The 17366-nt window shown below is 37.0% G+C and overlaps 1 protein-coding gene across 1 annotated transcript in view; it reads left to right on the top strand.

The window, feature by feature from the left end:
- Positions 1–17366, top strand: part of CR1 (complement C3b/C4b receptor 1 (Knops blood group)) — a gene marked incomplete at its 5' end in the record, with an annotated part of 113235 nt that overhangs the window by 50652 nt on the left and 45217 nt on the right. The window contains 8 exons of the mRNA XM_082612243.1: positions 318–403; positions 2487–2885; positions 4402–4578; positions 4670–4772; positions 6161–6246; positions 9728–9957; positions 11945–12125; positions 12755–12854. Coding sequence (XP_082468369.1) covers positions 318–403; positions 2487–2885; positions 4402–4578; positions 4670–4772; positions 6161–6246; positions 9728–9957; positions 11945–12125; positions 12755–12854 — 1362 coding nt within the window. The remainder of the gene's footprint in view (positions 1–317; positions 404–2486; positions 2886–4401; positions 4579–4669; positions 4773–6160; positions 6247–9727; positions 9958–11944; positions 12126–12754; positions 12855–17366) is intronic.

Raw genomic sequence — 17366 nt, 5'->3', positions numbered from 1 at the left:
AGAAAAAACAGATTTTGAGAAGAAAATTATCAGGCAGATCTACAAAAGTATTGTTTTATTTAGGTACTGGGTACAATCCAAAATGAAACCAAGAAATTAAGCAGAGCGAGCCATGAGGAATTAGAGAGGAAATACTCCTTTCAACAGTGAGAGGATAGAAAAAGAGAAATAAGAAAAGCCAGATAAAATAGGTGGAGTTTAGGCTAGTCCTTGAACTTCTTTCACATTGTAGCCTTTCAGATTTGCCATGCATGTATGCATGCTGAGGAAGTTGATGGGATGTGTACAGCATGCCTATTTTTCATTTTTGGTTTCAGGTATCGACTCATTGGTCACTCAGCTGCTGAATGTATTATCTCAGGCAATACTGTCTTTTGGGATTCAGAGCCACCAATTTGTGAACGTGAGTTGAAATCTCTAGCCCCATTTATTCCATGTTCAATCCTACAGTTGGTCCCTAGAATTACAAAGAATAAATTTCATTCCTTTTGGCAATAGTATCCTACTGATATTTGAAGAAAACACTCCTACCCTTAAAGGTGCTCACAATGTTCCAAGCTTCTAGTTCCTCCTGATTTTTCCTTATCCTAGGGTATAATTTATTTTAAACAATAGTTTTGAACTCATTTAGAAGAGCACCCAAATTCTTCTTTTGTTGGTTGAACACCTTCCAGTTTGAAGACTGTTCTCTTTAGTGAAGTAAATGAATACAAGGTTAGTGAAAGTGCCTTCCTTCCTCTCTGTCAACTCTTAATACCAGGTCATCTGTTCAAGCCGTGGGCCTTCCCTGCTCCTTATTCTTTGTCTGAACAGTGACATGCCATCTTTCCCATGAGTTGTTTAGAATATGAACTTTCTACACTTCAGGGCACATAGAGAAAGGAGCAGTTGCAAATTAACAAAGAACATAAAGATATAACCCTGGGTTTGGTGATAATGTAAAAAAATCAGCTCAGTGCTTTGTGACCACCTAGAGGGGTGGGATAGGGAGGGTTGGAGGGAGAAGCAAGAGGGAGGGGATATGGGGATATATGTATACGTATAGCTGATTCACTTTGTTATACAGCAGCAACTAACACAACAATGTAAAGAATTATACTCCAATAAAGATGTTAAAAAAAAAAGAAATCAACACTCTCCAACTCAACTGGTAGTAGGATAAGTGGTAATGAATTTTCTAACAGGCCAATACACAGTATGTATCAAAACCCTTAACTGTATGCAAGCCTTTAATCCAGAAATCCTACAGTTCATGACTTTAAAAAATCACCATGGGTGTTTGCGAGGATTGATGTACAGATGTTACCAATATTATTATTTTATGATAGTGAAAAAGTCAAAAGAATCTAAATATTGTGCATATTTCCAAACAATGTTCTGGAAATAATCTACTGAATAAGCTAATAAATAATAAGCTTATAAACGTACACAGAATGTGTTCTAATAAAAAAGTTTAAAATATGCCAGAATGCATTTGACAAGAGAGAGAACACTTTCAAATGGAATCAGTTAGTATGTTTGTACTCTGAAATATTACTTAGGCAACAAAGATATTTTAGAAAAAAAATATGTGCGTGTGTGTGTATATTAAAGATTGCACATTAAATAGTTAATAGTGATTCCTTCTAGATAATGGGCTTAAAGGTGATTTTTATTTATATTTTATAAATTTTCTACAATAAATATGCATCTTCTTAAATATTTTCTTAAGCAAAAATAAATAAATAAATGTCTACTTTGATATTCATGCCAAAAATGATAGAAATATTTTATATGCTCAGGAATGATTGAAACTGCCTAGAAATTATCTGTTACTTGAATATTAGATTAAATTTGTTGATAAAATTATCTGTGCTTCATACCTTTTTAGCACTAGTGTTTTTGATATTTTTTTTTCCACTTCTTCTATATGCTACCTTTTCTTGAGTCAATATTGGCAAAATATATTTTTATTTCTAACATCCTCATTTTCAAGATTATTAGCATAGAGTAGACACATATTCAGTTATTTTTATTACTTCTGAATCTGTGATTGTTATGTTTGTCGTGTGTAATATTGTGTATTTGTGTTTATGTTTTATTAGTTGTACCAGAGCTTTTGGTTTTTATTTGATAGACTATATTGTATTCTATACCATATTAATAACCAATAGAATAAATCCAAATGCCCTCTACAGAGAAAGAATTGAATTAAAAATAGTTAAATAACATATAAATTCTCACTTAAAATGAGAAGTATGTGGACTATAATAATATATGGATACATTTATTGAAATAGCATTAATTGAGAAGAGCAGAGGTCATAATATTGTGGCTATCTAATCTGTGATTGTGTAAAAACATGTCTGTACATTAGCAAATATTAGACAAGAGCAGAAGTGTTCTGAATAGTGACATTTTGATCATTTTTTAAACTGGTTACCAAAATTCATAATTGAATATAACTTTAAGAAACTGAGGTTTTAACTTGCTGTCCCTTTTCCCAGGCATTCCTTGTGGGCCACCCCCAGCCATCGCCAATGGAGATTTCATTAGCACCGACAGAGAATACTTTCAATACGGAACAGTGGTGACCTATCACTGCAATCTTGGAGAGAGAAGGCAGAAGCTGTTTGACCTCGTGGGTGAACGGTCAATATATTGCACCAGTGAAGACAATCAAGTTGGCATCTGGAGTGGCCCTCCCCCTCAGTGCATTACACCTAATAAATGCACGCCTCCAGTCATTGAAAATGGAATAAGGATGTCTGAGAACAAAAGCTTATTTTCTTTACATGAAAGGGTGAGGTTTAGGTGTCAGCCTGGCTTTGCCATGAAAGGACCCTCCACTGTTGAATGCCAGGCCCAAAACAAGTGGAGGCCTGAGTTGCCCAGCTGCTCCAGGGGTGAGTCTGACTGAGGCTTTGAAGGGGCCTACAAATGACGTGAGTTGTAGGAGGATCAGGAGGTTAGTGTCGCTTCTGGGGGGAGGATGTGTGGTGAGCGGTGTGAGTAAATTTGGGTCAAGGAAACACAAAATTAAGAAAATGTGTGTTTGCACTTGTGTGTAAGTGCCTTCATTTTGAGAAGCAAGAGTTTAATTATTCAAGGAAGGAGACATTTGGGAATCTCATATTGAGGAATTCTCAAGGCAAAGTACCAGCTCCAATATCTCTCAGTTGTATTCAAGAATGATGTGGACTTTCTGGTTAGCTGTATAATAATCTTGTCTACTCTTTGCAACACTCCTTTGAAATAGTGCTATCCTTATATCCATATGACAGTGAAGTTAGCTTGGTCTTTCAGAGGTTAAATAAGTTGTCTAAATTGTGTGCTACTAAGTGGCATATCCAGGAATAGAATGCAGTGTGTCAGCCCCTAAAGTTGAATGCTCTGGTTCTTGACAGAACTTTGCTTTATAGAATTCTACTTTTATCAACATCTGTCACAGAAAGAAACTGGCTTATGAAGAAAGATATCATAGCCTCAGAATAGTGACAAAGACTTTAGAGTTGTTTTGGTCCACCTCCTACATTTTATCATTAGAAATCTGAAATTGAAAGTGCAAGTAACTTGCTCAAAGCCAAACAGATTTTTCATTCATCTTTAATTAGATACAGGTTAAGTTGAAGTTCAAATGAGTTCTAATGCCCCTAGCACACACCAAAAGGACTGTGAATGGAGGCACCCACACCTTGAGTTGAATATTCTCTAAGGAATGTGTCCTGTCATTACAAGGACTGGCTTATTTAGGGGATTTTTGTTCTCAATGGCTGGTCTTGTCTTCTTATGCCACAATAGCTGTCATAAGGACTGTAGAAGTGGATTGGTAAATATTGTGGTTGATACTAGGGACAGAGAGGGAGCTTACAGTTTTTCCACCAACCCATATCAGCCTTGTACAACCAATGAGAGGGCAGCTGGGAGGACAAACAGATACATTATGGGTAATTACTACACTTTGATCATAGAAGTGTGAAAAAAAGAGATAAGGGGAAATCTGTTACAGGTTTAGGCTCAGGTACCCTTCTCACTACCTTAAAGATGAGGCTGTAAATTGTATTGCCTTTCTAGCAAATATGTGAGTTGGGTAGTTCACCAGTACTAGTGACTCTATACTAGAGAGCCAGCAGTGGAAGAAGAGACAGCGTGCCTGGTGGACTAATGAATGTATTTTAGAACTTGTGCTGGGAAGGACTGGGTTCTACTTCTCTACCTCGTACTAGCTGTGAGGTTTTTGGCTACATCTCTTCCCTATCCTTAACTTCCACATTAGTAAAACAAGGGGATTGGAGTATCATTTGACTTCCTCTGTTATACCTGTACCCCCTTAATTATGATTCTCTAAATCCTTGGAAGGGTTAGAATTTAGCAAAAGGCATTTCCCTATAAGTGACAGGTACTTTACTGTTCTTTACCCAGTATGTCAGCCACCTCCAGAAGTCCTACATGGTAAACACACTCCAAGCCACAAGAACAACTTTTCCTCTGGGCAGAAAGTGTTCTACAGCTGTGAGCCCGGCTATGATCTCAGAGGGGCTGCTTCTCTGCACTGTACGCCCCAGGGAGACTGGAGCCCAGAAGCTCCCAGATGTGCAGGTGCCTATACTCTTTTCTGGTTTGCAGATCAATCTCTTTGTCCCTTACATGGCAGTCTTACTCTTTTTTTTTTTTTTTTTTTTTTTCCTAGTGAAATCATGTGCTGACTTCCTGGATCAACTTCCTAATGGACATGTGCTCTTTCCACTTAATTTCCACCTTGGAGCAAAAGTGTCCTTCATTTGTGATGAGGGGTGAGTGTGAACTGGAAAAGAGACCAGGGCCACATTGATGGATGCTGATATGCTGATGCTCTGGGCAATGGGTTTTATCCAAAAAGGGGGCTGACCAATGGAGAAAAAGTACTAAAAGAGACTAATATCTCAAAGAGTGATTGGGAAGTATGGTAAGAATCAGATGGACCATGCACAGATGCTTAAAAAGGAAAAGTGGTAAATATACTGAACAGCAGAAACATAACAACAGAACTTGAATATTTAGGTGGAATATTAAGTGTTTGGATAAAATGGATAAATAGTAATTTGTAGGCATGAAGAGATAAATATTCCAGAGGTTATGTTTGATATATATATATGTATATTATATATATATATATATATATAATATACATATATATGAAAGAAAGTTATTTATAAGACAGATGACATGCAAGGACTGTGTCAGGAAATTTTTAAACCAATCATTAGTGGCATTTGGAATAGGAACAGAAGAGTAAGCAGAAGTAGTTTTAATCTGTAATAATTACATATCATCTAATTAGTATTAGGCTGTGTTGAAAGAGCATGAAGACTGCTGTTCATATTTCAAGTAACATCATTAACTCTTTGTGTGAATCTAAATGATCTTGATATTATGTTCCAACACCATTGGCAGGTAAAAAGCATGGACAATAGAGCAGTTGTTCTCAGTATATTCCAAGGACTCTTGACAAGCATCAATTACCAGTCACCCAATAAAGACCCGGAGGCAATTCAGGAGCCACTGGTCTGACAATAAACCAGATGTTTTAGGATGATTGTTCTCCAAGGAATCCTCTCTCCTCACCTTTTCTTCTTTTTCCTAGATAATTTGGCTTTACTCTTCAGTAATCCAGATATGTCAGAAGTCTCATTCAGGAACATTCCAAATGTACTGGCAAAAGGAACAGTCTCTGATATCTTTCCTCATGTTCTCTGATTTGTTTAAATCAGGAGTTGTTTTCGTCCTGGTCTACTAAAAGAGGAAAATGCCACGCTTTGCATTAGAGGACAAAGTTTCTCCTAATGACAAAAGGGGGCTTGTTAGAGAGCAGTCAGGGTAAGATGGTCTCCTGAAGGTCCAGAACCAGACTAAGGAAATGCCTGTTATGTTTTGTGTACCTTCTTTAGTTCAGGCAAGTCTGATTACTGAGCTTTGACAGGTGTTATTGCTTTGTCCTCATTGGAAGCAGCAATTTTAAAAAATGTTTTGCTTTCTGAGCCTCTATCAGCTGAGAAACAAAATAGGCTGAGCTTTTTCTTTCACCTGGGATTTAACTTAGGCATTAAATTGTGTTTTAGCAGAAGGGAAGTAGCTGAGATCTGTCAATGGATGGAAGAGAGAAATGGTGTTCTCATCCAGTCACTACTGCTTTGTTCCTTAGGTTCCAGTTAAAGGGAAGCTCAGCCAGTTACTGTATCTTTGTTGGAACGAAAAGCCTTTGGAATAACAGTGTTCCTGTATGTGAACGTAAGTAGAAAGAATATCTGTTCAGGTCTGCATCTTTCTCCTTGTTTTTTTCATTTTCTTGTTGCATTTTACCACATGATATTATCTAATGTCTATCCCTCTGTTTATTTTGTTTTTGATAGAAATATTTATTGTTGAAATAGTTACAAAGAATGTTTTTTGGGGAAATAAACCTGAACATCATGGGCTTTGTGTGTCATTCTATAAATATTTATAAACGTACTATGTGCTATAAATGGGAAGAAATGCTTCACAGATGGGGAGAAATTTATGGCTGACGCTTTGTCAAATTTTCCCTTTTTCCTTTTCAAAAATGATAGTCACACTTCAGCTTTTTTTATCCTTTCTTCAGTCATCCATCCATCATATACACATTCTTTCAACAGATTTTTTTTGAGTAACTACTATGTGCCAGCCAGTCTTCTAGATACTAGGAATATGCCTGTAAACAAGACAGACTAGGTTCCTGCTCCAATGTTGTTTATATTCTTGTGCAGTGAGAAAGGCAAATATATATATATATAAAACAAGTAAACAAGCAAACACATAAATAGACAATTTCAAATAATACTAAGTGTTATTAAGAAAAAAACAGGGTAATGCATAAAATAGTTGTGTAAAGGGGAAAAAGGAATTCCAGAAAAAAAATTGTTTCCACTTAAAATAAAATGATTAAAGAAGAAAAAGAGAAAATAACATTTGAGCTTTGATGAAAATTGATTGATTACCAATGTGCAAAGATAGAGGAAGAACTTTCCATGCAGATGGAGCAGAAACTACAAAGTTCCAAGGCAGAAGTGTTCCTGGCATTTTTTTGAAAAGCCTACTCCTGACATTTCTCAGAAGCCAATATGGCTGATGTTCAGTGAGCAAATACAGAAGTATACAGAAGCAATAAAAGAGAATAACTCTATACTCTGTAAGAATTTAGGTTTTCACTCTAAGCAAGATGAAAAGCCATTGGAGTATTATGAGTAGAAAAGTAACATGATCTAACTTACTTTTAATTATTTCACTCTGGCTACTCTAGAGAGAGCTGAGTTGAAAGGATGTATCTTAGATTGAGATTCCCCCAAAAACAGTGCCAGAGACAAAGTTTGAGTTATAGTGCTCTACTGTAGGGTATAGTCCCAGGGCAGCAAAAGGGAAGGAAAACAAAAAGGGAGGTGGAGAGGAAAGAAAAGCAGATAAATAAAAGAGATTGTGTTATTGAAGTGGCCATAAGCTTCACAAGAAAGACGGCTGGTTGTTTGGCCATATAGGACATCTCCAGAGAGATTCTGTGGAACCAGAACTGACCATTAGAAGAGAAAGAACAAGCAACTTATCTGCTCGGTCTTTCCTGTCTCTCATCTTCTGTTTATTCCAAGGCTATTAAGTCCTTGGATTTCATGTTGTATTATTTCTCTCCCTGATCAGACTCTGGGGACACTAGACCCATGACCTGTTGCCTGGTACTCCACCTAAGCCAGGAAGTGATAGAAGGAGCCAGAGTGGACATGGATCCAGTCACGTTGGCTTAGATTTAGAACTACTGTGACCTCCACTGCAGTGGTACAGCAGAGGCTGTGCAGTAGCCCATCTCACCCTTGGGGCAGCTGAGACAGCCAGTGTTGTCAGGAAATGAGGTAGCAGTAGTATCAGCACTCTCAATTGAGAAAGCAACTGAAGGCCCAAAAGATACCTATAGCCAAGTAAATCTGAGGGTAGAGCTGAGGATACAAGCTGGGAGGCTATTGCAAAAATCTAACCAGAGGTGTTGGCCCAGGATAACACTGAGAGAGGTGATAAGCAGTATTCAAATTCTGGATATATTCTGAAGGTAGAAATGACAGGATTTGCTGATGGTTTAGATATAGAGTTTAAAATAGAGATTAAGTGAGATCACCCAGAGAGTGAATGGGGCCAGAGAACAGATGCATGGTCTGAGCCTTGTAAATTCAACATTAAGATGTTGGAAAGATTAGAAGGAATTGGAAAAGGAGATTAAGAAGAAGCAGCCAGTGCATTGAGAGAAAAATCAGGAGGATGAGGTATCTTGGAAGACAAGTGGAGAACTTTGTTTAAGGAGATGAGACTCAGAAACTGTGTTATTCTTCAGAGAGGTCAAATAATATGAGGACAGAAAATTATCATTGGGTTTAGCGACTTGGAGGTAATGAATGACCTCGATAAAAGCAGTTCAGTAGAGTTGTGGGGGCAAATGCCCAATTGGAATGAGTTCAAGGGACAATGAAAGGGAGGAAGGACAGACCATAGACAACATCTTAGAGGACTTCTAATGTAAAGGGGGTAGAGAAAAGGGACTACAGCTGCAAAGGGAAGTGGGATTAGGGAGCTTTTTCTTTTTTAATGACAGAAATGTAACCTGTTAAATAGAGAAACACTACGAATATATCCAACCTGTACATTTATTTCTTCACTAAATCACCAGGATGTTGCTTCGTCTTCTGATTGTAATGACTGAAAGATATATATTTATTTTTTCAAATGAATACTTTGCTTTAATATTATTTGAACATATTGTACTGATTTATATAATAAAACCATAGTTATATCTTTAATGTTTGAAAGTCAGCTATTTGAAAATCTTAATGTAATTAAGAAACACGAAAGAAAGAAAGAAAATTACTCCCATGAACTCAAGGATATACCTAAAATCACTTAGTAGAGTGTAAACATTGGTTAAGCTATTCCACCCTTTGAATAGTTAGTTTATCCATAATTCTTTCAAGCTGCAGTATCCTCTTCCTAAATACAGATCAAATCAGAAGGGGAAAGGAGCATCTCTAAATAGATAACGCTCAAAAGAAGAAATGTGTGTTTCTTCAATGATAAAAACAAACTGTAAAACCTATAAGTATCTCAAAAGTCAAAACATTTCTGAGCCTTTGGAGCATGCACTGGAGTATGGAGAATGTTTCATTTCACTGTGGCAGCATTTCTGTAACCATTCATTTTGCTTTTGAGAATAACAGCCTCAAGGTATCAAGAAAAGATTAAACCATGGATAGACAAATAGTAAATGTATATATTTGGAATATATTTGGAAAAAATTCTCTAGGATGAAGATCCTTGATGTTAAAAGATCTCACCTATTTTGTGCTTAAAATAGTACTTGCTGTATAGTAGGTGCTCAAAAAAAAAAAAACCTTCTTGGTGAATTAATGGATGATCTCCTTGTTAAATGGATGTGGTTAAGAAGATTTTTGTTTATTTAAGCCTCAATTATCCAGAAGGCTTAAATCGCTGAAGAGTTCAGGATGCTTACGTCCCTTTTAGACTTTTATAATAAAAATTGATTTTGATGTAACTTCATTTAGCTGCATCTCAGTAGTGTCCTAATATATTTATTTTGTAGTTTGTACTCTCCCTAAGAGTTTAATTGTCGTTGAACTGGCAACAGTCACAGAATCCCACAATTGTGGAATCGACTCAGATGAAAATTTAAGCATTTTAATGTAACTTTTAGCTCTTTTAGAAATTTTTTGTCCAAATCCGCTGGCTATCCTTAATGGGAACCACACAGGAAATTCTCTGGGAAGCATTTCCTGTGGAAAAGAAATATCTTGCACATGTGACCCCCACCCAGACAGAGGGATGACTTTCAGTCTCTTTAGGGAGAGCACCATCCACTGCACAAGTGACAGTCAAGGGAATGAGGTTTGGAGTATCCCTGACCCTCACTGTGAACTTTCTGGTTCTGTTGGTCAGTGCCCACTCCTATATACCCTAAATGGGTTCAGAACACCTGGACCACATCCTTTATACTTCTATAATGAGATATGGTGTTTTCTTGTGAGTTTAACTTTGTCATAAGTGGAAGTGTTGAAATTACATGCCATGGCTAAAACAGATATTTCCAGCAGTGCCAAGATGTTTGACTAGGTAAGATGCTAATCATTCTACTTGCTGGTGGAGTGGTGAGGAGAGTGGGGCAAGAGAAGAATGGAAGCTCGGATAGAGTGGGGGTGTGGCACCAACCTTGGAATACCTCATCATTGGCAGGGGAGCCCTGAGATAGAAGAGCAATCCAGTGAGAAAAGGCTACACATGATGAGAGGAATTTAACCTTTCCTTGATCTTCCTCACCCTCCAGCTGGGTGGTATATATCAGAATCCAGTGAGATTTCTTTAAATGCAAATGCCTAGGTCCCCAGCCAGGCTTATTGAATGGGCAAATAGAAGCAGTCTCCACCAAGGAGGAGATAGTTGAGTTCAGACTCTATTTCAAATTATGCAGCATACAGTATACCCTCTCGTAAAGAAGACCTAGCTTCTTAGAGGAAGCTACTGAATGGCTTAGTCTGTTTTGTCCTTGTTCTTGAATGTCTGCATCAGAATGAGAAGATTGGTCTATTAGTATCCTAGGGCTGCCATAAACCATGAACTAGGTAGCTTAAAACAACAGAAATTAGTTCTCTCGCAGGTCTATGGGCTGGAAGTCTGAAATCAAGGTGTTGGCAGGGCTGCACTCTCTCCTATGGCTCTAAAAGGAGGATCCTTCTTGCAGCTTCTGGTGGCTCCTAGCATTACTTGGCTTGTGGACACATCACTTAAATCCCTGCCTCTGTCTTCACATGGCCTTCTCTCCAATATCTCTGTGTCTCAAATCTCCACTTCCTCTCTCTTAAAAGCACAGGGAGCTCAGCTTGGTGCTCTGTGATGAGGTGGGATGAGGTGCTCTGTGATGCTCTAGATGGGTGGGATGGGGGGGTGGGAGGGAGGTGTAAGAGGAAGGGGATATATGTATACATATAGCTGATTCATTTTGTTGTACATCAGAAACTAACACAACATTGTAAAGCAATTATCCTCCAATAAAAAAGATAAAAGAAAAAAAAAAAAAAAGAAAGAAAGACATCAGCAGTCACTGGAGTTAGGGTTCACTCTGGTAAACCAGGATAATTTCATCTCAAGTTCATTACCTGAATTGTATCTGAAATGACCCTTATTCCAAATGAGTTCCCATTCTAATGTTTTAGATGGTTGTATCTTTTGGGGGACATCATTCACCCACTACAAGTGGTGACTGCTATTTAGTACCAGAGAAGCAGCTTATGGTAGGCATCCTGAGACTGAGGTAGGGAGGAATAAGTGAAAAGAGACAGTAAATATGTCTTAATATACATGAGTATGTTAACACCAGTAAATGAGGATGTAATGGTTAACTTAACTCTCGATAAAGGCACCCTGATAGGAGGCCTGTCATGTGAAACTATTGGCTAAAACTCTTGCTTTGAACAGAAAGGCCAAAAAGGTGAACAGTCTTCCAAGCAGTAAAAATTTCCTGATGGGGGGCTTCCCTGGTGGTGTAGTTGTTGAGAGTCCGCCTGCTAATGCAGCGGACACGGGTTCGTGCCCCGGTCCGGGAAGATCCCACATGCCGCAGAGCGGCTGGGCCCGTGAGCTATGGCCGCTGAGCCTGTGTGTCCGGAGCCTGTTCTCCGCAACAGGAGAGGCCACAACAGTGAGAGGCCCGCGTACCGCAAAAAAAAAAAATTTCCTGATGGGTAGATGCTATTGTAAGGCACCATCCTAAGGTAGCTTCAGGGGTTACCTTAGGGGAAGAAACTCTTTTGCCATTATTATGTCTCTGTTTCTGTGATCCCATCTATCAGCTCAGTTGGAGAGAAAGAGGAGATAGGGTGGAAGTCTCTCTGCTCACTTTGATATTTCTGTGGTTTTGGTCTTCAAGTATTGTAAAGCCCCTAAACAGTTTCCATTTACAAAGCCTACAGTCCTGACTGATGAGTCTGAGTTTCCAGTTGGGACATCTTTGTATTATGAATGCTTCCTTGGGTATTTTGAAAATATGTTCTCTATCACCTGCTTAGAAAACTTGGTCTCGTCAAGTGCCAAGATATTTAGAGATATGAGTAACCCCTTCCTGGGAGCCAATTCATGTATATCAAAGAATCTGTGAGATCTGATTTAATTTGTTCAAATTTTGAAGGTGAGACATCTAAGTTTGCCCAAGATATTTAAATGGAGGGTGGACTTGTAAGTCATCCCTTCTTATTGCCTTGCATTTCTACACCTTGACTAGATATTCATTTCATAGGAATGGCTCTCACAAGAGGAATTGGAGGAGAATTTTCCATTCACTGGGGGTTACCCTTGGTGGCTAAAACCATGAAATGAATAAAACAGGGCACAAGAAAATTATGTGGGTCACAGTGAATTGTGCTTGGCTAACTAAGATAGGAGGAAAATCCCAAATCTAAGGCCTTTGATTTAGGCTGATGGGATGGAAAACCACAAATGACCTTTATTGGGTGATTTGATGGGATTATTTAACCACAAATGGCCTTTATTGGGTGATGCTCATTGGTCATTTTAAAAGCAGGTGCCCTATAGCTACTTGTATAGTGAGTTTTCTCAAAGTGGTCAATTCTGTAGAACAATCAGAAGTATACAGGCTGTTCAGTATGCTGCACTCCAGTCTGAATCTTAAAAACAAATGTAAATTGAACTGTACATCCTGAATTCTGCTTCTTTTCTGTAGGAAAATCATGTGGAAGACCTCCAGAACCCTTCAATGGCATGGTGCACATAAACACAGACACCCGGTTTGGATCAACAGTTAATTATTCATGTAATAAAGGGTGAGTTGGGAGCACTATCTTTGGAATCTGAGTTGCAGAACAGCAATGCCAACCTTCCACCCAGTCTAAGATATGCAAACCAGACTACTGACGTATGTACTTCAAAAAGTAAGCAATAGGACTTTTGGGTAGAGATGGTAGCTTGAACAACATAGGCATGTGACCAAGGAATCTAAAACAAGAAGGCGCAATGTGTACCTGTATTAAAACTAGGGGAGGGCACCATGCTTCTGCTGAAGGTAGTACATGAGAAAGATATTCACTGGATAAAAAGGACCAGCTTGCCAAATAAATAAAAGGAAACATGCTGGTTGAACCATGCAAACATCCTTAACAGGTTAGCGGGTGTATAGCTGATTAGAAGACCCTGGGGCAGGGTTTGGGAGGATAAATATTAAAGGTAACAGCAGCTCTGGGAAATGTAAGTGTTAAAGTGCACACAGAGTGGGGACCTTAAAGGAGTTCTTGCACTTGACTTTTCCCTGGAATGAGGAAACATGCTAGAAGCCATTGCCTCAACTTAGAGGGAGCAATTAAAGAATGTTGACTAATTTTCAGTTGGCACAATCACTTAGAAGGAAAAAAGATATCTATATTAAATCTTCCTGCAAAAACTGCCCCTAGTAATTGGCCCCATGCTATTCTGCCCAGGCTATTATACCTATGATCCAGCAAGTTTAAATTAGGATAAATCAATATTCACCCCTTCTCACTTTATCTGAGCTTGGGAGACTTAAAAACTTTCCATACAATCTCATCACCAGCCCCTTCTCACCTCCTCTCAGGAATAAGCCTAAAGCTCTCTCTGTGGTGAGCAAGCCAAAACATCATTAAATATAAGGTAAGATACAGCAGTTGAAAATAAAAAGACTAATTTGAGAAATCAGAGAAAATATTCCTCTATAGATCAGAGTATTCCAATAAACATGGGAATAAGCTACAAAACAGGATACTAGAAATCTCTCATATGTGTTTATAACATAGAATCTATGAAAGGCATTTATAAGATTTAATGATCTGATATTAGGAAAATTTACCTATGGATAAAACACACAGGAATCTAAAAAGCAGCAATAATCAGGAGATTGAATCCAGGAAAAAAACAAAGAGATCATTAGAAAATAAGATTAAATTCTCTAGAATTAATCCAGGACAAAACTGGAAATTATACACATATTCACTCACACACAATCTAGATATGAGAAAAACAAAAGAAAGCAGAAAAAAGTGAAGCATTAATTAGCACATAATGGAAGATAGTTTCTCAGACCAGAATAAAAAAGACAAATGCAAGGTTAATGGTAAGAGGCACTGGCCGTACATGAAGGAAATTTATGAAATTCAGATACTGAATAAAAATACTGCAACTATCGAGAGATAAAATAAATAGAAAAAGAAGAACTTCATTTTGGCATCAAAAGTCTCTTCCACACACTAAATTACAGAAATTAGTGTTTGAGAGAAAATATTATGCCATAAAATATCTGTGCTCAGCCAAGCTATCATTTATCTCCAAGGCACAAATGTATAGTCTTACATGAGTAAGAACCCAAAACATATGCCAGTTAGATATGATTCCTGAAAAAAGAATAATTCTCACAAAAATATGAGGAAATTTTTAAAAGAAGAAATCAAAGAAATAGTAGTGAGTCACAAAACTATTTAAACAGAGTTAAAATTGTTATTTTTAATATGGTTGTGAAACTAAATATAATGGCAGAACTAATTCTTAAAAGAGAACTCGTGTATGAAAGGAATTAGAGTAAACTTGATATAAATAATAGATTTTTATCACAACAACTAGGAAGTTGGTGATGCAGTAAAAAATATATATATATATGCTTAAGTTATAATACATACAGATAAGTACATATTCTTGACATGATAAAGAAGATATTATTCCATGCTAGTATAAAATCAAAATATATAAATTCAAAATCACAATGGCAATCAAAAAAGCACAACCACTTGGTCCATATGACAAAAGAGGGGTAAGAAAAAGAAGAACTAGGAAGCTTTCTATCTCTCTTGCTGGAAACAGCATCAGCAGAGCAAGAATGGAGCTCGTTTTATACAGTACTGAGTTCCAACCCTGGGAATTGTTAAATAAATAAAAGGAAAGAACACTATAAGCAAGATAAAATGTGTAAGTTATTACAGTACCTGTGATGGCTTAAATTCCCCTTTTGAAGAACAATGCCTTCTAAATATAGTCAATAAAAACTTCAAACTACATGATAATTAAAAGGCACATTTCTAAAATAAAATAATAGAAAAATTCCATTTATAATTGTATCAAACAATAAAATCCTTAGACATAAATTTAACCAAGGAGACATAAGACTTATACACTGAATACTATAAGACATTGCTGAAAGAAATTAAAGAAGACTTAATAAATGGAAATACATTCATATTCTTGGATTGGAAGACTTAGTATTGGTAAGATGAAAATACTGCCCAAAGTGATATACAGATTCAAGGCAATACCTACAAAAATCCCAACGGTATTTTTTGCAGAAATGGAAAACCATCCTAAATTTTGTATGGAATTTCAAGGGACCCAGAACACCCAAACAGTCTTGAAAAGAACAAAGTTGGTTGACTCACACTTTTTATTTCAACACTTACTACAAAGCTATAGTCATTAAAATAGTATGTTACTGGCATAAAGTTAGACACACAGGCCAGCGGAGTAAGTGATAGCCCAGAAATAAAGTTGCATATTTATGGTCAATTGATTTTCAGCAAGGGTGCAAGGACCACTCACTGTGGAAAGAACTGTCTCTTCAACAATGGTCCTGGGAAAATTAGACATTCGCATGCAAAACAATGAAGCCACCTTACACCATATACAAAACTAAATCAAAATGGATCAAAGACTTGAAGTTAAAAGTTAAAATTATAAAATTCTTAGAGGAAAATATAGGGACAAATCTTCATGACTGTGGATTTGGCAATAGTTTCTTAAATATGACACCAAAAGTACAGGCAACAAAAGCAGACATAGACAAATTGGGTTTCATTAAAATTAAGAACATTTTTGCATCAAGACACTATCAAGTTCATTCAGCTTACTATAACAAAATATCACAGGCTAGGTAGTTTATAAACAACAGAACTTTATTTCTCACCATTCTAGGAACTGGAAGTCTGAGGTCAGGGTGTTGGCAGGGTCAAAAAGGTCTTCTTCTAGGTGTATGCTCCTAGTGTGTCCTCACATGGTGGAGGGGTTAGGAAGCTCTGTGGGGTCTCTTTTATAAGAGCATTACTCCCACTCATGAGGACTTCACCTTTATGACATAGATCCTAAAGGCCCTACTTATTAATGCCATCAATTTTGGAGGTTAGGATTTCAACATATGAATTTTGGGGAGACATAAACATTCAGACCATAGCATACACTATCAAGAGAGTGAAAAGACAACTCATAGAATGAGAAAAAATATTTGCAAATCATATATCTGACAAAATTAAAGATACAGAATATATAAAGAACTCTACAACTCTATATACAGAATATATAAAGAACTCTACAAGACAAGAAAAAGACTACCCAATTTAAAATGGGCCAAGGACTTGAGTAAGACATTTCTCCAAAGGAGGTATACAAATGGCCAATAAACACATAAAAAATACTAAACATTATTGATCATTAGATAAATGCAAATCAAACCCATTCATACCTCTTAATATGACTTTAATAATAATTATTAATAAACAGAAAATAAAAAGTGTTGGTGAGAATGTGTAGAAATTGGAATCCTTGTACATTGCTGTTGAGAATGTAAAATGATGCTGCCACTATAGAAATCGTTAGGTATCTACACATGAACTATTTTGCAGCAATCAAAAAGACTTAATTAGATCCTATATTCAGTGATCTGGATGGATGATCATGATGTGATATTGACTGAGAAAACAATTTGTAGAGTTTGTTTTCAACTTGGAAAAATAATGACAAATTTTGAGGAGATACTCTATATGCGTATATATGTTTGAATGTGCTTGGAGAAAGTAGGGTTATCTGAAATACATGGTATTCTAAGCAAAAACATATGTTGGAATTTTCTGTTGTTAAGTTACTGAAAAGAAATAAATTAAATTTAAATAAACAAATAGCCAAGGAACAGATGTTAACCTGGACAAATAAAACGCAGATTGCTTTGACAAAGGGGTGTCAAACTTTTTCTGTCAAGACCCAGATAGTAAATACTTTCAGCTTTGTGGGCCATATAATCTCTGCTATAACTACTCACCTCTGCAGTTGCAGTGGGATAGTAGCCCTAGACAGTGAATGAATGAATGTGTGATACAGCATACATGGGGCCTGCAGAACTCAGTTTTGCCAACCTATGGTTAGATGAAAGAGCATTATTTTTCCTCAATTTCTTTTATTATTCCAAGTCAAGGAGGTTCTAAAAAGAAGTAAAAAGATACATTGATAATAATAATAGTTGAAAATTTCAGATTGGGTAAGCAAAGGTACAAAAAATAAGACATTGATGGATG

Source organism: Mesoplodon mirus, assembly GCF_964341445.2.
Source record: "Mesoplodon mirus genome assembly, chromosome: 3".
Classification (NCBI taxonomy): Eukaryota; Metazoa; Chordata; class Mammalia; order Artiodactyla; family Ziphiidae; genus Mesoplodon; species Mesoplodon mirus.
This window is presented reverse-complemented; position numbering and strand designations above follow the sequence as displayed.